Source organism: Penicillium cataractarum (genome assembly GCF_028827025.1).
Source record: "Penicillium cataractarum strain IBT 29864 chromosome Unknown utg000001l, whole genome shotgun sequence".
In the NCBI taxonomy this organism is placed as follows: Eukaryota; Fungi; Ascomycota; class Eurotiomycetes; order Eurotiales; family Aspergillaceae; genus Penicillium; species Penicillium cataractarum.
Window position 1 is genome coordinate 4805892 of NW_026622737.1, and position 21358 is coordinate 4827249.

A 21358-nucleotide genomic window follows, 5' to 3' on the forward strand; every position below is an offset into this window, starting at 1 on the left:
GAATAAACAAACGAAAGATAATTATTTGAGAATTCGATCGGTATCAATCCATGTTTGTAGATGCATCGCATTCATACCCTCGCTGCTGTCAAGGCGGGACAGAATATCAGTTGAGCGTTGGACATACTCAGCCACTCTTTTGGCGATGGGATCTTCCGGATGAAACGGACACGCCAGAAGACTCGAAGCCATATCGCGCACCTTGTTGGCGGCATGTAATCCGTTGGATTCCAAACTTGGCTGGGGGAAGTTATACAAGATGAAGAAGAGCTGGCGACATAACTCCTCTCTATACAGCCACAGCGCCCTCTGATCAAAGGTTCCAGCGTGATCCGACTGACTAATTGCGGAGATTTGGCTGTGTTGATGGGACTGTGCTACTTCGAGCTGATCGAGAATAAGACTTTGTAGCCAGATATGGGTGATGTGAAGGTTGACTCGCATGGACGCAAACTGAGATTGAAGCGTTTCGAGATCGCCATTGTTTGACGACTCAATGCCGATGAAACTTGAGGTCAGAGCAGACAATTGAAGACAAGCAGGAATGTCAGCAAGCAAATGCCGAAGACAATCTAGACGCCCTTGAAAGTAGTGCACCTGAAGATTGAGATCATGGGTCCGGACACAGGGACAGGGCTCTTTTGCAGATGATTTGGAATAAGGGTCTCGAATGGCAGCCAGGAACACCCGAGAGTGATGAATAAAGCCTGTCACTAGACAAGGCCCAGGGGTCTCAGGAGCTGTGACCTCATTCTTGAAAATGAACTCATCGTCAACCTCCAATGGCATCAGATCATTCGGGTCGATGGAATCGAGCATGACTGGGTCAAGGTAGCTCAATCGTTCCCCATGTAAGTTTTGTAGATGGGCATGACTAAAACTCAACAAGGTCAGGAAAAAATCATAAAAGTGAGACAGGATCAGTGGGTGACCTACACATAACAGTAGAAAACGAGCCAGAAGCCCTTTTTCCGAAGTTGCGTTTCTATACAATTGAGACCTTCGTATTCTGAGGTTCGATGCAAATTTAGAAGCCTTGCAATTTGCATTGCTTCCACACTTAGCATACGAGACCAATTATGATCCCCGAGCTGTAGAAATGCTGCGAAAAACAAATAGGAAATGGCGAACTTCTGAAAATTGAGTTCGTCAAAGTAGGAGGATGCTCGCAAGGCAAGAACCCTTTGATAGCAGAAGTGGACCATCTCTTTTCGAGATGAGAATCGTAAAGGCGTAGTGTGAGACTGATAAACCCGGAACTTAGTGGCCATCGTTGCCACGACCAAAGCGGCGATAGAGATTGTCAGGGCGAGAAACCCATCATCTTCGTAGTCCCGATCCTCCTGGAGAGCTTCCACGAAGGATGGGCGGTGCACGACAGGGACCATTGGATAGATAAAATCTAGATAATCTTGCATGATTATCTTGAATAGCCCTCGATCACACAGATCGTCAGTCCTGTATTGAGTGCTAGAAACATGATGGTCTTTCACACTCGGGTCCACGACGGATGCCCTGGGTACAAAGTGAGCGACAGTTTTGCAAAGACTTTGGGGCCATGGGCATACCTTTTCTTGGGCCCACGAGTTTTGGAGGGTAATATGAAGGTGCATGCGAGGTTGAGTCTCTCACATCTTTCACACCTTGAATTGCTCCCAGGTTGAGCACCCTGAACTTGACATTTGACCTTGCGTCTTCGACAAATATCGCATGCCTGAGGTGATAGTTCCACACGAGGGCGACTACCGACCTGCGGCATCCTGAATGCAATAATGCATTCCAAGAGGGTTAATACAAATGATCGCTTAGAGTTGTGCAAATGCAGGGTAATTGGCTGGCGACATCCATCTAGTTAGTTGGGGTCACGCTGCCCCAGATTAGTCACCCATGAGTGGGGCGGGCCATGATCTGATCTCATTGGTTCTCAACTCAAGTATACCTTAGGGATCAAGGTGGCTCTATCGTCCATGAGGCAGTCAGAGTACATATTCTTGATCAAGCTGCAAAGAAATTAGTGAACGAGGATTTATCTCACTTCATATCTCAGAATCAGAGCACCAACTCTCAACAAGTTGCCCAGAGCCTTACTATGTTCATTGTTTTATCAATTTGTACTCCGTACAGAGTAAACTTAGCCTATCATCTTGGGTGCTATGACATGGTAATTTATGACTATACAACCTAATCCGAGATATCATGCTCTGAATGTGGCTAGTCAGTTAGAGCTGTACTGCATAAAACTTAGAAAATTTAAGCCAACATGAAGGACCTCCCAATATTACCCAATGCTTATCCTGCTGCATAACCATTTATGTGGATACCTGTGGCTGATATGCAATTGATCTCAAATTTTTCTCCTATTTTCTTCTTGTTCATCTTTAAGTGTACCAGCATTCGCTTGCGTCTTCTGGTAGATCGCCTGCCGACTCCGGCCTAAATACGCTCCAGATGCTGGATATGACGTGACAAACACGTGACCCTTCCGACAGCCGCGGGTCGCAGCCGAGATGCCCTTTTCAGACCAGCCTCCACTTAAGGCGGAGCTTCTCTCTTTCAGCGGACATGCTCCCCATAATTCTTCTGCTCTGTCATCATCCTTATGCTATTGACCCTCTCGGAAGATGCCTAGGTTATCTCCTCGCATTTGAGCTCGGTGATCTAACTCGATAAGCACACACATCCTTACTTTCTTCCTCGGCGTACCGCATTTCCTTCGCCCCCATCATTACATCTCCGCCATGGCTTCTCTCCCAAGCTACTCCGCCACTGGGAGGACGAGATCATCCGATGGTGCCACAACTTCCAGCACCGACGCAGGAATATCACCCGAGGGCACGACAGCCCAAGCAGGCCTACCGGAGGATGGAGAGACCGAGACCGTCATCTTGAACAAAGACACGCCCACATCGTCTGCGGAGACCATACCGGACATCGCCGACAAGACACTCATCAGACACTCAAATAATGCCGATAGCTCCAATCACCAGGAAGAGCCTCGCAAATGCTGGATCTGCTACACAGACGAGACGGAGGACTCGCCACTAAACTTGGAGTGGCGATCTCCCTGTCCTTGCGCGTTGACGGCCCACGAAGCATGTCTACTCGACTGGCTTGCAGATATGGAGAATCCTCGGTCTCGCAAGCGAAATGGTCGCGGGGCAAAGATGGTCTGCCCGCAATGCAAATCGGAGATTGTCGTTACTCGCCCTCGAAGCTACATCGTCGACACCCTGCGCCTTATGGAGAGAATTGCGGGGCGGCTGGTCCTTCCAGGCATGGTCTTTACCGTTGCTGGTACTGTGTGGGCCGGATGTTGTGCCCATGGCATATACTCGATGTATCTTGTGTTCGGTACAGATGAGGCGAAACAGATTCTCGAGGATAGCGTCGACGGCCCGTGGAATCCTGGCATGAACCTCGGCTTGCCTCTTATCCCCCTCGTCTTGATTTTCTCTCGGACTCGTTATGCCGAAGGTCTTCTCCCGGCGATCCCTGTCCTATTCTTCGCTGCGCATAGTCCTGGACAAGAGCCCGACTTTGACCTTTGGCCACCCACCCCGGCCATGACATTCGCTGCCCTACCGTATGTCAAGAGCTTTTACGGCGCACTGTATGACCGTCTATTCGGTGGTCTGGAGAGAAAATGGATCGCAGAGGTTCAGCCTCGCGCAGCGGAGGAGATCATGGACGAAGTTCAGCAGCAGGACCAGGCGGAGGGGCTTAATCGTTTCGGCGACAATGTGAATGGCCAAATACTTATGGAAATTGATCTTGAGTTGCAGGTAGGAATGGACGATGACGACGAGCCGCCCGAGGGTCAAGCTCTCCCTGCAGCAGAGAACCAAGATGGCGCTGACCAAGGCGCCCAGGACGGCCAAGCACAGGGACAGAATGCAGGCCACAACAACGGGCTAGGTCTCGGTCGTCGACAAAACGAGATCATCCACGATACCGGTAATATTGCCGACACTGTTCTCGGAGCACTCGTCTTCCCCGCTATCTCAGCGTCCATGGGCGGGCTTCTCAAGTATATTTTACCAAAGTCTTGGACAACTCCGTCGTCAGTTCTTGAGCGAAGTCGCCCAGGGCTTCTACAGACTCGCTGGGGTCGTAGTGTGGTTGGTGGCTGTATGTTTGTGCTGCTCAAAGATGCCCTTGTCCTTTACTGCCGATGGAAGCTCGCACAGACACACCGGCGCCGCAAGGTGCAGAATTACGATCGATCCAAAAAGCACAACGGGAAGAAGAGATAAAATGAAGGGACTTGTGCCATTTCTTTGGTCATGCTCTCCCTGACAACTGCTCTTCGTTCTTACTGGGCTGGTCTGACACATTGTTTGCATTCTACGGCGTTTCAGGGAAATCTACCCGGTGATATTTGGTGGGATACGCCACTTATTTGCATGTCGCTTTGACATATTATGCCTCTCATGACCTACAAGATACCGTTGGATATTACTACTAGCTTCTCATTTTCTATATCTTTTCCTTTGGCACTTAAAGCCCCGTTTTTTGTCTTCGTTGTAACTACGAAGATTCCAACGTGATCCTCCGTGTAGATGTCTGATAGGAGCCCGAAGTCTTCCTGTAATGTGTGGAGAAAGAGAAGACCATAAACCTTGTAATGAAATTTTTGCTTTGAGAAATCCACCTCGTTCTTGAAAAATTAGGCCGATCATTATGAAGTGTCAGTCAAATAACTAGTCACCTGGATGCGACGCGGCGATCTGGCAGTAAATTAAGCGCGCGGCTAAACCAGGGCGGACAAGATTCTGCCATCAGGGAATTATCCCCCGTACAGCGAACGCATCTCTCTGTGCCTTGCATCCCCCATATATCACCCAACATGCGGTCTCTATCACCAGCTCTCGCGTCTCTCGCGAATGTCTTCCGAATCTCGATGTCGCTAGCTCCGGTACGCCCAACCGCTTCGCGCGTGTGCCACGAAGTCCTCGCCCGTCGGACACAACAACCCGGTCCGATTACCGCAGCCGTGCAATCCGCGCCTTTCTCCTCGACAAGTACCCTGGAGGGGCGAAAGAACAGAGGTCCCAATGTGGATAAGCGAATCAGTATGTTATACTTGAGATCTAGCGCTGCTGAAAACCTCAATTGCCCGAGGCTTTTGGCTGGCCCCATCTTGCTTGATACCGCATCACACGAGCAAAATGGAAAGGCTTCATCGACACTAACGTGATTCTCTAGCTCTTATCCGCTACTTCCTCTACCACCCCCTCACTCCCCGCCCTCTGCGCTTCTCGCGAAACCGATACCTCCGCCATTGGACTATCCACCGCGCCTGGCAATTGTTCCAGGCCAAGCAGCGCCGTGGACGAGAACTCGAGCTGGAGCGTCAGTACCAGAGCATGCAGTCTGCTTGTGAGGAGCTACGGACTGGCGCCGGTGATGGTGGCAGACTGTTCCGCAAGTCGATGATCAAGAAGGGCATCTTCACTGATATGTTCCCCATCGAGTACGGCCGTATGCAGACCGATTACCCCCTGCCGAGGGGTGGAATCATGATTGGAAGCGTCCTGAGAAGAAGGACCGATAAATGTTCGTGATGGGCATGTTTTAAAGGGTCAGAGTGTGGATTGACTAGACCTGGATTTGTCCGGAGCTAGTGTTGGGTATCTTGTGTATCATTTGGCGCTATGTACTATACGCATTTTATTTGTTGGCCTCTATTCCGAGAGCATTTTTGAGTCATCTCTCGGATGGGCATATCGTGCTTTCATATGTTTTCTATAAGAGCTATTGTTCGAATATAAGAGCCAGTGGCTCGAAATATCTACAAGTTCAGTGATAACGAGACTGCCGGAGTTAGAGAACTGGATTGTTTGCTGTATAGTTCTGCAAAAGCAATGGCAAAAAGTGCGCTGTATGAAATGACTGGAGAAAAAAAGAATCGACAGGAATTACTACACGAGAAGAAGAAAAACCATCAAGGAACGACATTCGCAATGCACTTCGGGGAGAACAGTGACAAGAGATGGGAATCCGGAGACGCACGTGCATGAGATGATGGGGAAACCAAAAAGAAGGGAATGACGAAAAAGAAAGACATGAGAGAATGTACCCCGAGAGAACAGACAGGGCGAAAAAGAGCCGGAATAACAGTTAGAAGAGCAACAGATGTCATACCCGGACCAATCGACCCAAGAAATCAAAAGAACCTCCCGAACGCCAATGATGCATGATACAGCGGAGGCTGCTAATCGACACGGGTCAAAACAGGGACTGAGCAAAGTCCATCGACTTGTAAGGCGAAAGAAAAAAAATAACCGAACGCTGGGCAGAGAGAAAGAGTAATCGCAATGTCCGTTTCACGCAATCAGGTCGTTATAGAACAATGCAGCAGGAGCTCTTGCGCTTGTCGAAGGAGAGTAGAGCAGCTCGGGTAGCGGCCTCGAAGACATCATCGACGCCCTCGCCCGTGAGGGACGAGCACTCGAGATACTTGCGGGCGCCAACCTGAGCCCCCGTCTCGTTGCCTTCTTTGCTCGTTACGAATTTGAGAGACTTTTTGCGCATTTCTTCAATGGCCAATGGATCTTCACGGAGATCCTTCTTCAGGCCGACAAGGATAATGGGGACGCCGGGGCATCGTTCGTTGGCTTCTTCAATCCACTGCAACCAACGAGTCAGTGACATTCATTAGGACCCCCCTCCGCCCCGCCTGACGGATCAGTCTGACGCACCTTGTGTTTCACGTTCTCCAGTGAATCTGGGGAATCCACCGCGAAACCAATCAACAAAACATGTGCCTTCGAGTATGCCAGCGGCCGCAACCGCTCGTAGTCTTCTTGTCCTGCCGTATCCCAGAGGGCCAACTGTACCGACCGGCCATCAACTCGACAATCGGTCACGTAGTTTTCGAATACCGTGGGTACCTGATGATTTGGATGATTAGATAGATGGATCGTGGATGAGGTAGGATGATCGCAGACTAACGTAATGCTATGTGTTATATACGAATTAGCGATAGACTCGTCGGGTTGTCATTCCAGTTTACAACTCACAGTTGGAAAGTAGCCGAGCGTGAAGACACTCAGCAGACTGGTTTTTCCACAGGCACCATCACCGATGATCACGAGCTTCCTATACGCATAATTGTTGATTAGAATTTGACTGAGATGTTACAATCGTATGAATTTGTCGCTTGTTCTTAACAGAGAGCCTCTCAGCAACGCTACTGTTCATCGGCTGAGAAGGGGATCTCGGCTTGTTGTACCGGCTCGCACGATTGGGAGTATTTCGAGACGAGAACCACAAGATGCAAGAGAGGAATAAGCTGGTTGTGCGTACCTCCGCATCACATTATCATTCTGTTGTTGGGCCATGATCAATGGTGTCGGATGTGTTGAGCCCGGATATGTCGCAATACGGAAGGATGGGGAGGCAACGGGAGAATGGCGAGACCGATCACAACTTCGGGACACGAAGTTTCTCGAGTTAGGCCTGCAAGAGCTGATGATCGAAGATCGCGACACGAAATCAGGCAGGGGTAAGGGAAGTCCAGCCCTGTACACACGGTGTGTCCCGCCCAATAGCGTTCAGGGGGGTTGTTGCGAGGGGAGGCCTAACGATGCACCACAACAGTGACGTGACGGGGGGGGTGGTTCTGGTTCTGGTTTGTTTAAAGGCGGTCGCGTCGGGGCTGAAGGTCCGAATAAGTTGAAGGAGAAAGAGGGGAGGGAGGGGGGAAAATAGAGGAACGAATTGGATGGCCAGGCACGACGATCCTCACGATGATCCGATCCACTGCCAGAGAGAGTAGTTGAAATTGGGTAGTAAGCGAGAGCGGTTTAGTTGGATTTAGTAGCAAGTTGGTCTAGTCCGAGGCGTTTGGCCGGGCGGTCGGTAGATAAGATGAATGGGAGGAAGAATGCGGTTGTAGATTCCCGGAGATTTAAGGCTTGCCCCGGGGTTTGAACTACGGAGTCTGATACACACACGGCAGCTGCTCCGTTTGATTATCCTGGCTCTGTCCCTGATGTAATTTTTTTCCCTTAGCCACTTCCGGCGGGCTCTGGCTTTCTCGCCATGATGGAGTTATTTTTAATTAGCGCTGTCCGTGTCTCACAACGCGGTGGAGCAAATGAGGCGCCGATAGTTGCCTATCACGTGGATACACACCGCCTGCCAGTTTTTACAGGCAGAATAATAGGGCGGTGTATATCAAACCACGTGACCTCAGACGAACCTCAGTTTATGCATGAAAGGCCCTTTGAGGTCCTGAGATAGATAGTAAGAGCGTCAAAATAGAACATCGAAGGACTTGGAATACAAGTCAATCTCTCATTTCACCCAACCTCTTTCACATTTGTTTGTGGTGCCTGACCAGTCAGGCACCAGCTCGCTTGCGGCGGCTATCCCGTTGCGGCGGCACGACAACCAGCCAGAACGCAGGAAAGCCCATTGCTTCATCCATCACCCGCCATACGATCTCGCAACCTCCGTTCCACGCGCTCTCAGGGCTCTGCAACCGTCCTTGTCCTGGTGTTTCTTCACTGATCTCTTCCGCCCGAGGGTCTCCCAGCGCCCCGGTCTCCTCTCCGAGAAGCGAACACGACCTGACCCGCCGGGATCATTGGCCTTTCAACCCCCTCCTTGAGCCTGATCCCGCACTTCCCCCTCCCGTTTGCTACGCAAGAGGACCCCCTCACAAACAACTCACAAAGGGCGCGACTCTATTTTACTGTCCCTCCCCGGGGATCTCTTACTGGTGGCTTGGTCCCTGCATTGGATTGAACGGAGCTTTGTTGGTAGGTTCTTTCGCCCTCCCGCTCTCCGCTTTGGCCTACTCGCTCTTGTCCCCTCTCACGCAACGCCTTGGCTTCTTCCTCCTTCTCTTTTCGATCTGCTAAACTCGCTGCTGTCTGGAATAGACCACTGCGAAGGCAGTCGCTTCAAGCTCCACAGTCCACCATGGCGACCCATGCATCAGCTACTCCGACACTCTCCACCACCAACGGTGACGCGCGGGGACCTTTGAACAACTCGACTGCCGGAAACATGTCTGCACCAACACCTACTGTGAATCGCAAGAAACAAAAGCGTCGGCAGAAACAAGCTGCTCGCTTAGCGGCGGATCCATCCGAAAACCATGCCGCCGGAGTTGTCGCGGACCAGCCCGACGACCGACATGTCTACGATGATAACGCCGACCTTGACACTGCTGACTCCAACCACACGGATCCAGATAGCATGTATAAGAATGGAGAGCCTGGCTCTCAGCATGATCTAAACGGACCGATGATGTCGAATGACCCCGCCGACCATCCAGACCCACCTGGACATAAATCGAAAAAGAAGAAAAACAAGAAAGGCCGGTCTGGTTCTCATACTCTTGCAGACGGCAGCTCAACTCCTCTCTCGACTCCCTCCGCGACCTTCTCCCATCCGCCCCCGCATTCGCACTCCCTACCCTACGGCCACCGTTTCCCAGCTAGGTCGACCAAAGAAAGCAGTATCTGGAACCAGTCATCGTTGGAAGAACGTGAGAACATCCGGACCTTCTGGTTTGAACTGGGCGAAGAGGAACGCCGCCAACTCGTCAAAGTCGAGAAAGATGCCGTTTTGAAGAAGATGAAGGAACAACAGAAGCACTCTTGCAGTTGCACCGTCTGTGGCCGAAAGCGAACCGCAATTGAGGAAGAGCTGGAGGTCTTGTACGATGCATACTACGAAGAGCTTGAACAATACGCCAATAACAACCAAGGCTCCTTTGAAGAAGGAGCCCCCATTATCCCTCCCCCTCGACTGTACCAACCTCCTCTTCGATCACCTGGTCAACATACTCGCACGCATGGACAATTTCACCCGTCACGGGGCCGAGTGCAAGAACTGCCCGAGGACGACGAAGATGACTTTGAAGACGATTATGACGACGAAGACGAGGATGATGAAGATGAGGATGACTTGTACAGCGACGAGGAGTACGAGGACGAGGAAGCGCGTGCTGCTCGGGCCGACTTCTTTGCCTTCGGGAATAGTCTCACGGTGAAAGGTTTGTGTCTTACCAATTTTATTACGATCTACATGGGAAAGTGGCAACTAGCTGACTCCGTTCTTGCGCAGATGGTATTCTTACGGTGGCCGATGATCTACTGAAAAACGACGGTAAACACTTCATCGATATGATGGAGCAATTAGCCGAGCGCCGAATGCAAAGAGAAGAGGATACGCAGTACAACATCGCCGCCGCCCACCAATCTTTCCATGCCGGCCATAACCATGGTCCTCTCGACGATGAAGACTACGACGACGAGGAGGATGACGATTATGATAGTCAGGAGGAGGAAGAGTTTGATGAGGACGAGATGGTGTGTTGCCATTGGCAACCTTCTGAACAGGGAATGGTGACTGACAGATATGACCAGGATGCTATGACCGAAGAGCAGCGCATGCAAGAAGGGCGACGAATGTTTCAGATATTTGCTGCTCGAATGTTCGAACAACGAGTCATGACGGCATATCGAGAGAAAGTTGCCGAACAGCGACAGAAGCAGCTCATAGAAGAACTCCTGGAAGAGGAGAACCGAGAGGAGCAGCGGAATGCCAAGAAGGCCCGAGAGGCACAGAAGAAGAAGGACAAGAAGCGCCTGCAGAAGCAAGCGAAGGAAGAGGAAAAGGCTCGTCGTGATGCAGAGAAAGCCGCAGAGGAAGCCGCAGCGAAGGCTGCCCACGAGAAGAAGTTAGAAGAGCAGCGAATCAAGCGTGAGGAGCAACGGAAGAAGCGCGAAGCCGAACGCAAAGCACAGGAAGATGAGCGTGCTCGCAAAGAAGCCGAGAAGCAACGGCGTGCCAAAGAAGAGCGAGAGCGACAAGCCGAAGCCGAGCGGAAGCAGCGTGAGCAAAAGGAGGAGAAGAAGAGGCGTGATGAAGCGAAGCGCAAGGAGAAGGAAGAGCGTGATAGGAAGGCCAAGGAGGAACAGGAACGCAAAGCCCGTCAGGATCAGGCCAAGAAGGACCGTGACATTGCCACGAGGGCAGAGCAAGCCGCAAAGCCCTATATGCAGGCCCGGCCGATCTCCCACGCTGGCTCCATCCCTCTCACCTCCGCTCTTCAAACGCAGGCTCATCCTGGCTCATTCCAATCGCCACACTATGCTGTGGCCACTCCTGTCGCCCCGAAAGCTTCAACTCCCAGCAGGCCACGCCAGCCATCCCAGCAGGGATCTCACTCTTCATCTCCTCACTCGCAACCAGGAAGCTCAGACTTCCCTTTGCAGCCTTCAATCTCTCCGCGGTCTCTAGCACAGTCTCAATCGGGAGCACCAGGCCTTGGTCGACATGTCCAGCACCAGCAGCCCCATCTGCACCACCCTCAACCTTCCGCGCCTCTGTCGCCTTTGGGTCGTAGTAACCCCCCTGGCTTCCCGGCCCTCGGTGGCTTGCCAACAAACCCTCCAGGCTTACCAGGAATGGGGGGCCGACCGCTTCACCCGCCCGATCTGCCAATGTATTCTCCTAACTCGGCTATGATGAATCCTCTTCGAGGGTTCGGTCCTGGAAGTATCCCCGCGCCGCCTGGTATCAACGGAGTCCGCCCAATGCCTCCGGGCAGAGGGTTCCCGCTCCCTGAATCAGGGCACGGTCTGCCATTCCCGGGTCACCATGCTGTTCCTGGAGCATTCGGTATGCAACAGCCGGGTTTGTCGAAGACGCATTCGAGACAGCCATCTGGTTCGTTCGAACGCTCTCCTTTGGAATCCGGTACACAGCCGTTCCCCATTTCGCGCCCAAGCCCTATCAAGCGTCCCCCGAGCACTGCACAGGATCAGCATGAGCACCATGGCCATGGCCACCCTCCATCCCAGCGCGATATCGATGATTTGAGCACACAGCTGGGAAGTAGTGCGCTCCTCGACGAAACGGACGCTGCGTTCGCATCGAAGCTGTCACAATCATTGCCCGGTGCTCCTGCACCTGGGCCGTATGCGTCGCCAGCGAGAGCCAGTTTCCAGGGGTCGTTGTTTACGGACCCTCTAGGTAAGATTGGACCCTAATCAACCCGACGATGAATTTTGGACTGATTTTGTTGTAGGAGCCAAGCATGCACCTTTTGTAGGTGGTTCTAGCTGGGGTGCACCTGCACCTTTCGGAGGGCCCGCTTTCCCTGGTGCCTCTACCTGGGGAGCTACGACTGGTAGGAAACCCTTGAAATAAGTATGCATTTGTTGCGTCAAATTGCTAATGACTCTTACAGGAAGCGGTTGGTCTCACAACGCTTTTGCAGCTGGTGGCCATCATCGACCACACACCTCTCGCCCTGTTACTGTCCGCTTGCTCGTTATTCAAGCCTGCAAGTACCTCAACAGTCTAAGCCCACGCGTCGGCTCGGGTGGCTATCACGATGTGAACCTCGTTCTCGACCAAGTAGAGCAGCTGCGGTCTCCCTCTGAGCAGGCTATCTCTCTGGATGAGATGCTCGAGATCTGCGATACGGAAGGCAGTTCTCAAAATGGCGGTGGCTCTTTCTCCATTAAGAATGAAGGGAATGGCCAATTCGTCAAGTTCGAGCCGGACACGAACAGCGCCGTCGCTGGACATCGAGGCAGCATTGTGCCAGGCGATATCGGTAGCCCGATTCCTGCGCATAGCAACCCTGCCGTCTTTGGCGGATTCGGTGCGCCTGCTTCCTCGGTCCTGCGTCAGTACTCTTCACCTGCAGCTGGGTTGTTTGGCGGAACATCCTAAGTTTCTGCTTTCTTACGAGTCCATTTGATCGTTCAGGGTCTTGGCTCGTCCACCTTGTCCGATCTATGGGAATGATATCTAACATGACTCTTCTTTCTCCACCCCCTTTCCCACCCCTTTCCTCATCTGCGTTCCTCTTTTTGAATTCAAGCGTCACGGGTTAACGTCTCATCCACCACGTTCTGAACTGTCTTGATCTTTCTTCATTGATATGGGTTTCTTATTTTCGCGTCCAAGTCGGTCGGCTGCTGGACTTGGACCTGGGGCATCCTGGTTTGGATTTATGTGTACGGTATGATTCTTTGTGTTTACTGGCCTTTCTGCATTATGCAGCGATATCCGTGGAGAATGGGACAATCTCCCTCTCCTTCATCGTCCTTGACCCAATTGCATGATCGAAGGTTTCTTCGTCTTTTGCCATTATCTGTTGGATTTCATCTCGTAGATTTTCGCACTGCCTTCTATCTTGAATGGAGATTAGATGTATGAGACTAGTTGATTCTACTTGTCGAATAACTGGACATGTTGATCTTTGTGGGAAGCAAATCTGTAGTAGATGAAGGGTATGGAATGTTGTCCAGTGACAATAGTACACTTGTATGTACTCAAGAAACAAAAGAGAAAAGCAACATGGCAGAGGGCCGGCTTCCAGAAGAAGAACAAGGGCAGTGAAAGAGAAAGGAGATGAAAGGACAAAACTAAGGAGAAACCAGGATTCCAGAATCCCACGCCAACAACACATACACGAGACAGACAGCTCCTCACCTGAGGAATCGCCTTAATCTACACACGAACCTAGCCCGGTCGAGCAATGAGGGACATTTTCAATGCGCAGTGTGAATTTACTGCCGCTCGGTCACAACACCTTCATATTCCCGGGACCTGATGTACTCCAGTGTCCGCTCGAAGTGGCGCTTAGGACCCTCGAGGCTCGGGTTTGGTTCGTCCTCGCTGGTCTGAAGGTTGGAGTGAATGAGCTCAATCAGCCCATTGAGATACTTGGTCGTGACGGTTTCGTTTTGCTGGTCGAAGTAATAGACGTATCGGTTCAAGATCTCGACGAAAAGCTCCACGGAAACAGCCGTGTCCATGCAGGCATCAGCAACACGGAGGGCACGCTGGAGGCATTCGAGAACCCGTTTTCCATCGCGGTAGAGCTGTGATATGTGAGTATTTTGGAACATTAAATCATAGATGAGGGATTACTTACGTTCTTTGGATCCTCTTCCCCACGCTGAGGGTTCTCAACTACCCACCAGAGATGGCTGGCAAGGTACACTGCACGGCACTGGTCAGGCTTCTTGAGAAGCTTGCTTCCATGCAGAGCAGCCTTGGTGATCAATGTATCGTAATTCTCCTTGGAGAACCCTCGGGTTCCGTGCAGGGCACCTGCAATGATGCAGACGGCCTGGAACTGAGCTCGAGAGTCACTGATCGCATCTTCGTAGATGGTAAATGCCTGCGCGAAGAATTCGTAGCTGACTTCTTCGAATCCTGTTTGATCTGCAACTTCACCACACATGACGAACAACCGGAGGGCTAGGTCAGCACATCCGGGGTTCACCCGTTGGTACAAGTTGTTGACACATTGGTGCTGGAAGCGATAGAGAGCGGACGATTGTGACTGCCAGTTGTCATCGTAATGCTCGCGGGACTTCAGTTTACGGGCCAAGCGAATTGAGGCCGTGACGAGAGCTGGCGTAGTGTATCTGATGCGCTCGTTGCCATCGGCGTATACTTTTCGAGTTGCTTGAAGAAGCTAATAAGGGATGTTAGCATCGAAGACTGGTACTTGAAACATATCACAAAGCTTACCTTCAGTTGGGTGTCATTATCGGGTGCCTGAATCAAGTGCACCAATCTGGCAAGCCATCCTTGCTCCTCGATCGTCTCGTCCGTCTCCCCGCCACGCCGCTGCGAGGGTGCCCCGGGGTATCCAGTGGACTGTTGCAGACCCTCCTTGATCAAAACTCGGGCAACTTGCAACACGCGGTCTAGGTTCTCCGTAGTTGTGATTAGGGTCCTATTCTTAAGTAGACTCCGGACAATCTCGCCGGCGACCGCCCTACGGGTGGGATATGACTGTGATGTCAGAAGTGGTAGATAATGCGGCAGCGCCAAAGCTGTGAAGATCGAGACATATGAGCGAAGAGGTGCACTGAGAAGATGGAGAATGTGCTGTTGAGTGGGGGCCGAGTGAAGATCGGCGTGGTCGGTATATTCAGCAGTCTTTTCAGTCGCAAAATCGAGGACCTGATCGACATAGTGCAGCTCATCGGGGTAGATGTTTAGTGCCAGGTTGACAAGGGATACCAAAAGTGCCATGGTATCTTGGATCGGCAGTGCGCGCGTCTTAATCAGATTCACCACCTGATCATAGAAGATATCGTATAGCTTGACTTCTGCGGGAATGGCGGGTTTGGCATCGTCTCCATTTGTGGCCTGTTCCTGGCTATCGCTCTGTTCCTTCGGGGCTTCGGTTGACTCTTCCGTCTTCGGGGGCTCCTCAGTGCCATTCTCCTGTTCCTTATTCGCAACAGCCGCTTCTGCGTCTGCTTGCTTCTTCTTCTTCTCCTTGTCCAGTTCGAGCTTTTCCAACAACCGAACCACCGCTTCCTCCTCATTTTGTTTTCGCGCCTCTGGCTCTGCCGTGGATTCGTTGTCTTTTGTCGCGTATGTGGACAGGCGATCCATCAATCCGATCACAATCTTCTTCAGATCAACGTGTGGGTGGAGTCGAGCGATAGCAGACAAAAGGTGGTCCAGGGTGTGGAGGTGGAATTCGTCGGGGAAAACCTTCGTGATCACTGTAGATGCGATTAGTCTTTGAATTAAGGTCGGAAATGGTTGAGGATTTTACCTTCGAGAAGGTATTCTTGCGCCAGCACATCGCGACACTGTACCACCTGCTCGAGAAGCGCTTGTAGGATGCCGGACTTGTATCCTTCAAGGTCGACCAACTGGCTCAGCCGAACGATATTGCTACCAACAAGCAGCTCCAACTCGCGCCTTTCCTGTATCCGTCTCTCCCGCTCTCTGGATGGACCCTGGTGCTGCAGCCGAACCCAGAGCTTGTTCATCTCCACGAAATTCGTCAAAACGAAGTTAATTGAATCTTGTAGGTTGCCCTCGGGCCCATCGCCAGATCCTGATGGAAGGTAGTCGCGCGCCTGCCCGGACAGGTAGTATCGCAGGAAAAGGCCGCGGATCGGGTGCTGAATACCACGGCTCATCTCCATCATATCCTTCATAATCTCCTTGACCGGCGCATCCTCGACGGACATGTAAACTGTGCCGACGGTGATCATAAGATATAAACGGGGAACAATGTTTCCGGCATATTGAACCAGTTCGTAGAGGTCCGCCAGGTGGTTGACAGGGTGGTTCTCCTTGAGGTAGACGGACAGGTGTCGCAACGCGTCAAAAACAGCCATGTACAACTCATAATACTGCTTCGGACCAAGGCTAGGGGTTCGTAGTTCGGAGACAAGAGTTGATCTGTAGTGAGGAGTTCCCAACAGGGAGCAATTAGTACATAGGTTCATTACGCAGACATCCGGGGACCGCTGCCTGGAGGGACCAAAGTTGAGGCCAAGCTTACCCGCACTTGAGCGCATCCATGAGCTTGCCAGGAGTCTCTAAGCATTTGCGCATCATCGTTGACTGTTGCCTCACCACCCCCAATGCCTCCTCCAGGAGGCGGCTTTGGTCCTCGGCGACCGGCGGTGGGCTCGCCATCGTGGGAGTGAGTGAGGGGGAGCTGAGGATGGAGGTAGGCGGTAAACGAACTGCAGAGCAATTTAGGGAACTGGAAGCTCTTTCACCACGAGCGATCACAAGAACAGTTCATAGACTGTAGGGAGGTCGAGGGGGCAGAGAGGAGGCGAATGGGTCGGGGGTTGGGGGGGGGGGGTGAGGTGGGAAGTTGAGTTGGATGGAGTGCCGCGAAGCCAGCGAGGATAAGAGGATAAGCTCATTGGTGAGTCCACCCATTCCGCCGAAACGTCACTGCCTCTGCGGCTTCCGGGGGAAACTCCGGCCATCGCGCAAATATCTTAGCTAAAGCCTCAATACATTTTGCAATTTCTTTTCTTTTCTTTTCTATCCATAAATCTAATCGGATAGTTGGTTTTAATTTGTTGTGTTCTGCGTGCATTGAAGCCATATTAACAATTCCTCTACATAGTATTCTCTAGGATCTGTGTTCAAGAACACCTTTATATTATGAACCAAAGCTGCAATTGTCTAGTCTATCGAGTCTAAGATCTATCTAATCGAAATTAACAGGGGACAGCAATCCTGATACTTGTTCATATACCGAGAACACGATTCCACCGCTGAGGAATAGACGCCCAAGTCGCATAGAGCTTCCTTTCCAGAAGCCCTTGACACCATAATCACGCATTAAACTTTTAACTGCCTCTACAATACCAGCACCTTGAACACTTTGTGCCCTCGTCTTGATGGTATCGAAGGGTTGAGTTGCATAAACCGTCACGATTCCCGCCAAAGCTCCCGTTCCGAACGATGTAAACACGTTAGAGGCAATCCCTTGCTTTTTGGTCATTTCTTTGAGGATATTGTATGTTCCCATGCGCACTGCAGATGTAGCCGACTGCTTGATTGTGGTGGAAACGAGGCCTCGATAGAGTTCAGAAAGGCCTTGTCTTTGGACTAGCACTTTAGCAGCATGTATGCCGGATTTGAATTGGCGATTTGTTTTTGCATCATCGATCCTGTTCGATACAATGAGAAAGTGGTCTTCCCCTATAACTGTATACCAAAGATACTCACAAAGCAGTTTTGATTCGCTCGGTAGGGGTAACAGCTAAAACACTTTCAACAGCACCGGCTGCCATACCAGCCAAAATGCCTCCTCCTGCCGAAAGCTTCCCATGCTCATCGGATAAGAAATTGCGGATTGTGTCATAAGACACGAATCTTACTGCTGCTTTTCCAGCAGTGCCCTAACCATCGAATTTGGTATTAGTTGGGCTATTGGAACCTTGGTCAAATTCGAAATCAGATACTGACAACTATCAAGGTGGTACATCCTGTGTACAAGGAACGGACTCCTTCTTGTCGGGCTACATCCAAGATCAGCCGGAACGGGTTTTTCCTAGCCACTGAACCATGTTGAACAAGCTGGACTCTCGTTTTGGAGTACTCGAACGGGTACTATGAGAGTCAGCGACCGATCAAATAAGGTTGTGAAGCAGTGATATACCCACCGTTATTGCAGCCTCAACACCACCAGCTACACCTCCTGACACAAGTGAGACCCACTGGGGAGTGAGATGCTGGGGAAAGAGTCAGAAAATGATCATTGACGCCAGTAGATCGATCACAAATTGGGGACAGTGATGTAATAAACTACCTTTCGTGGCCCAATCTTGCCTGCGCTTGGCTGGACTGAAATTTGAGTGGCCATGACCAACGGCAAATGGTGACAGATTATTGTTGATCAACTAATATCATACAACTACAGCGAGCTAGACTGGTGGACATCTCGAACTTCTTGGACATATATCTTGATGGAAGCAGACTTGCCGCGGAGATTGGCATCCTGCAGAATACGGCGGACTATTGGGTTCACTTCCCCAAAGGCCTTAGTTAGCGATTTTCAAACCGGCAGAATCTCGATTTTACCACAGGAAAACGATTGAAGTTGATTTAGATCAACTTAACTAATTAGATTAGTAGAACTAAAATCTAATTGCGGAGCGAAGCGAAGCAATATATTGTATAATCTATAACTTATTAATCTAGGTACCTATAACTTATTAAATCTCAAGACCAATCTCAAGACCAATCTTAAGCCCAATCTCAAGACTAATCTTAAGACTAATCTTCTCATTAAACCGGCTATATTAGTATATAATACTAGTAAATGATGATTCTTTATTGACGAGATTATAGTAACTCAGATAAATATCTGTGTGATTTATAAGATAACCTCCACAGTTATACGCCAAGACAAGAATATTTAGTTAGAGCAGATAGGGCGGTGGAATAAGCGGTGAAGGTACTTGGTAGGATTTGGGGGTTTTGGGGAAGTGAACCCAATAGTCCGCCGTAGCAGAACCACCCAAAGATCCCACGGAGTCTACGGGTCTTCGTCCTTTCTTCGTCTTCCATCTCCCTCTACCATTGAGTCCATGGCGGAAATCCATCCACGGAGGCCACGACGGGCTGCGAAAGCATGCGCCTTCTGCCGGCGACGGAAGGTGAGTTTCTGAGATGCGATCAGTCGCGATGTGAACTCGTTCTGAGTGGGTCATTTAGTTGCGGTGCGATAACGGGAAGCCCACTTGTTCTAATTGCCGGGGGTACGGCAATGAATGTGTCTATCCCGCAGACATTGTAAGACAGAGGTATGATATGGGCTTTATCTACGGAAAAAGATCATCAATTGACAATCCCAAGGCCTACCAAGGCACGTCTCTCTCAGCTAGAAGCAGAGAATCAACAATTGCGTCGGCAATTAGGCGCTGTTGAGACGCAATCCATCCAAGGAAGGGGATCGCCTGAACACACTCCAACTTCATCGAGACAAGAAACACAAGAGCTTCCTGCTGAACCCCCCGGCGAATCCTCCTCCAACGGGGAACAACAGGAAGCTAGCACTGTGGAGCATTCTCAGTCCGCTGTCTCACGCATCTTTATTTCACCGAATGGAGACTCCAGCTATCACGGCCTCACCAGCACTCTGTTCGACGATGCTCCGACCGACAGGCGAGGTCAAGTGAGACCGACCGACCAGCAAATCCCTGCAGATCATGTTTCCAAGTGTCTGATGGGAGAGGCTGCTTATCAAAGTATGTTTCAAGATATACAAAGTTCTATATTCCGATCTGACCAGAGTTCAGGACAGCTTGAAGGGTTGAATATGCGTCATGGAAAGCTGGATTTTGATGGTGTCGACCCAGAATTGGGCATGCATCTACTGTCCCTTCACTGGAATCGCCAGCATCACTCATTCTTGATCACATACCGCCCGGCTTTCATGCGCGACATGGCCTGCAACGGGCCATATTTCTCAAAACTCCTTCTCAACGCCATATACTTCGGCGCCTCAAAGTTTAGTAATAGACCTGAGGTTCGCCGGGACCCCAACGATGTACGCACGGCGGGCTGGACCTTTCGTATGCGAGTCAAGGAGCTCCTTGGCAGTGCCCTTGACCGTAGCGAGATTACGACTATCCAAGCACTTCTGGTCATGACCAGCTCATTGTTTGCATTAGGCGATGAGCGTAGTGCCGCTTGGCTTTACGCCGGCACTGCCTTTCGAATGATCATCGATCTAGGGATGCACGTTGACGCGACAATGTTAACAAACATGCGTCGGCTCTCCGATGAAGATCTTGAGATTCGCCGACGCGTTTTCTGGGGGGCCTTCGTTGTCGATAAGATTCAATCCCTCTACCAAGGTCGTCCCGCAAGCCTCCAAGATTTTGATACCAAAGTCTCGCTGTCATTTTTGGACAACTACGAAGAGCTTGAGGAATGGCAGCCATTCGCGTATTCAGATGTTGAATCTTACCCTGGGTCTCCTGCTTATAGCGTGTCAACTTTCACGCAACTATGCAAGCTTTCCTTGATCCTCAATGGGATTTTAAACAAGGTCTACTCCGAGAGAAGCTCAGCGCGTTCACCGGATGAGCTCCTTGCAACCTTGAAGTCCTTGGATCTGCAACTCAAAACTTGGCATAATGCAATCCCTGATCACTTAAGATATAACCCGACCACAAGTCAGATCACGCCACCGCCACATGTTGTTTCACTACTTGCTCTATACAATGTCCTATTGATCCTCCTGCACCGACCCTTTGTAGCTGAAGGGCATCTCCACACCACGGATCTGACAGTCGCAATTACGTCATTCAGCACATGTACTGTTGCTGCAAACCGCATCATCCATCTTCTTCAAGCCTACGATCACACATACTCAATTCGGCGGGCACCGTATCTGATTTCATATGCGACCTACGTCGCTGCAACAATCTTTGTCCGAGTCGCTGCCCAGAAGGAAGGCGGTAGCCGAGCGCATGCCAGCTTGCGAGCCTGCTTTAGTATCTTTAAAAAAAATCAGGAGACAAATTGGGCTGTCCGGCGGGCTGAAAACGTCATTCGTCATTTGATGAACCGAATGGGAGTGGAGTTGAATACACACAATCACGAGGTTGATGTGCGAGGACCCTCCAGTCGTCCTGATGAAGCCGTCATTTTGGATCAAGCGCCCTACATAGCTGGAGATAGCTCCCATATAAGTACGGCAGTCATTACCAGCTACAGTACTCCATCTTCGGGGGAAATAGAAGATTCAGAACTCGACATCGACATGATAATCCAGAGCTTCATCCGACAAGATAACAGATCAAATGAAGGCCAAATCTACATTGACAGTGCCGATCATCCACTTCCTGGATCTGCTACAACGGCCTTTGGTACACAGAGTAATCTTGCGCCTACGGATATTTCCCATTATGATGATGCCTATCCTGGTCCCCGTTTTGATGACGACATGCTTTTTGGTTTCAATGGCTCCCTTCAGGATAGTATGATATATGAGTGATTGCAGAAATCGAATCTTTATATTATCAGCTGGCAATCTTGAATTGTTTCTATATGTTCAGATTCGTTAGCCGAGTAT

The 21358-nt window shown here is 50.7% G+C and overlaps 8 protein-coding genes across 8 annotated transcripts; 4 read left to right on the forward strand and 4 right to left on the reverse strand.

The window, feature by feature from the left end:
* Window positions 1–21: 21 nt before the first annotated feature.
* On the reverse strand, window positions 22–819 carry N7496_001685 (uncharacterized protein; the record flags this gene model as incomplete). Its single annotated transcript, XM_056694616.1, has 1 exon — window positions 22–819. The coding sequence occupies one exon, from the start codon at window positions 817–819 to the stop codon at window positions 22–24; it is 798 nt and encodes a 265-aa protein (XP_056561345.1).
* A 1919-nt stretch (window positions 820–2738) lies between these two features.
* N7496_001686 (RING finger domain protein) lies at window positions 2739–4253 on the forward strand (the record flags this gene model as incomplete). The annotated part of the gene is made up of 1 exon (XM_056694617.1): window positions 2739–4253. The coding sequence occupies one exon, from the start codon at window positions 2739–2741 to the stop codon at window positions 4251–4253; it is 1515 nt and encodes a 504-aa protein (XP_056561346.1).
* A 593-nt stretch (window positions 4254–4846) lies between these two features.
* Window positions 4847–5564, forward strand: N7496_001687 (mitochondrial 54S ribosomal protein mL40; the record flags this gene model as incomplete). Its single annotated transcript, XM_056694618.1, has 2 exons — window positions 4847–5072; window positions 5206–5564. 2 exons carry the CDS (start codon window positions 4847–4849, stop codon window positions 5562–5564), a joined length of 585 nt encoding a protein of 194 aa, XP_056561347.1.
* A 778-nt stretch (window positions 5565–6342) lies between these two features.
* On the reverse strand, window positions 6343–7343 carry rho2 (uncharacterized protein; the record flags this gene model as incomplete). Its single annotated transcript, XM_056694619.1, has 5 exons — window positions 6343–6630; window positions 6702–6893; window positions 6955–6960; window positions 7023–7101; window positions 7309–7343. 5 exons carry the CDS (start codon window positions 7341–7343, stop codon window positions 6343–6345), a joined length of 600 nt encoding a protein of 199 aa, XP_056561348.1.
* A 1588-nt stretch (window positions 7344–8931) lies between these two features.
* N7496_001689 (uncharacterized protein) lies at window positions 8932–12705 on the forward strand (the record flags this gene model as incomplete). The annotated part of the gene is made up of 5 exons (XM_056694620.1): window positions 8932–10012; window positions 10084–10328; window positions 10386–11997; window positions 12053–12154; window positions 12215–12705. 5 exons carry the CDS (start codon window positions 8932–8934, stop codon window positions 12703–12705), a joined length of 3531 nt encoding a protein of 1176 aa, XP_056561349.1.
* Window positions 12706–13547: 842 nt separating this feature from the next.
* Window positions 13548–16443, reverse strand: N7496_001690 (vacuolar protein sorting-associated protein 35; the record flags this gene model as incomplete). The annotated part of the gene is made up of 5 exons (XM_056694621.1): window positions 13548–13862; window positions 13916–14464; window positions 14521–15512; window positions 15566–16203; window positions 16307–16443. The coding sequence occupies 5 exons, from the start codon at window positions 16441–16443 to the stop codon at window positions 13548–13550; spliced, it is 2631 nt and encodes an 876-aa protein (XP_056561350.1).
* Window positions 16444–16975: 532 nt separating this feature from the next.
* On the reverse strand, window positions 16976–18136 carry N7496_001691 (uncharacterized protein; the record flags this gene model as incomplete). Its single annotated transcript, XM_056694622.1, has 5 exons — window positions 16976–17441; window positions 17500–17672; window positions 17740–17883; window positions 17937–18005; window positions 18083–18136. The coding sequence occupies 5 exons, from the start codon at window positions 18134–18136 to the stop codon at window positions 16976–16978; spliced, it is 906 nt and encodes a 301-aa protein (XP_056561351.1).
* Window positions 18137–18863: 727 nt separating this feature from the next.
* N7496_001692 (uncharacterized protein) lies at window positions 18864–21280 on the forward strand (the record flags this gene model as incomplete). Its single annotated transcript, XM_056694623.1, has 4 exons — window positions 18864–18932; window positions 18991–19079; window positions 19132–19523; window positions 19575–21280. 4 exons carry the CDS (start codon window positions 18864–18866, stop codon window positions 21278–21280), a joined length of 2256 nt encoding a protein of 751 aa, XP_056561352.1.
* Between the last annotated feature and the right edge of the window lie 78 nt (window positions 21281–21358).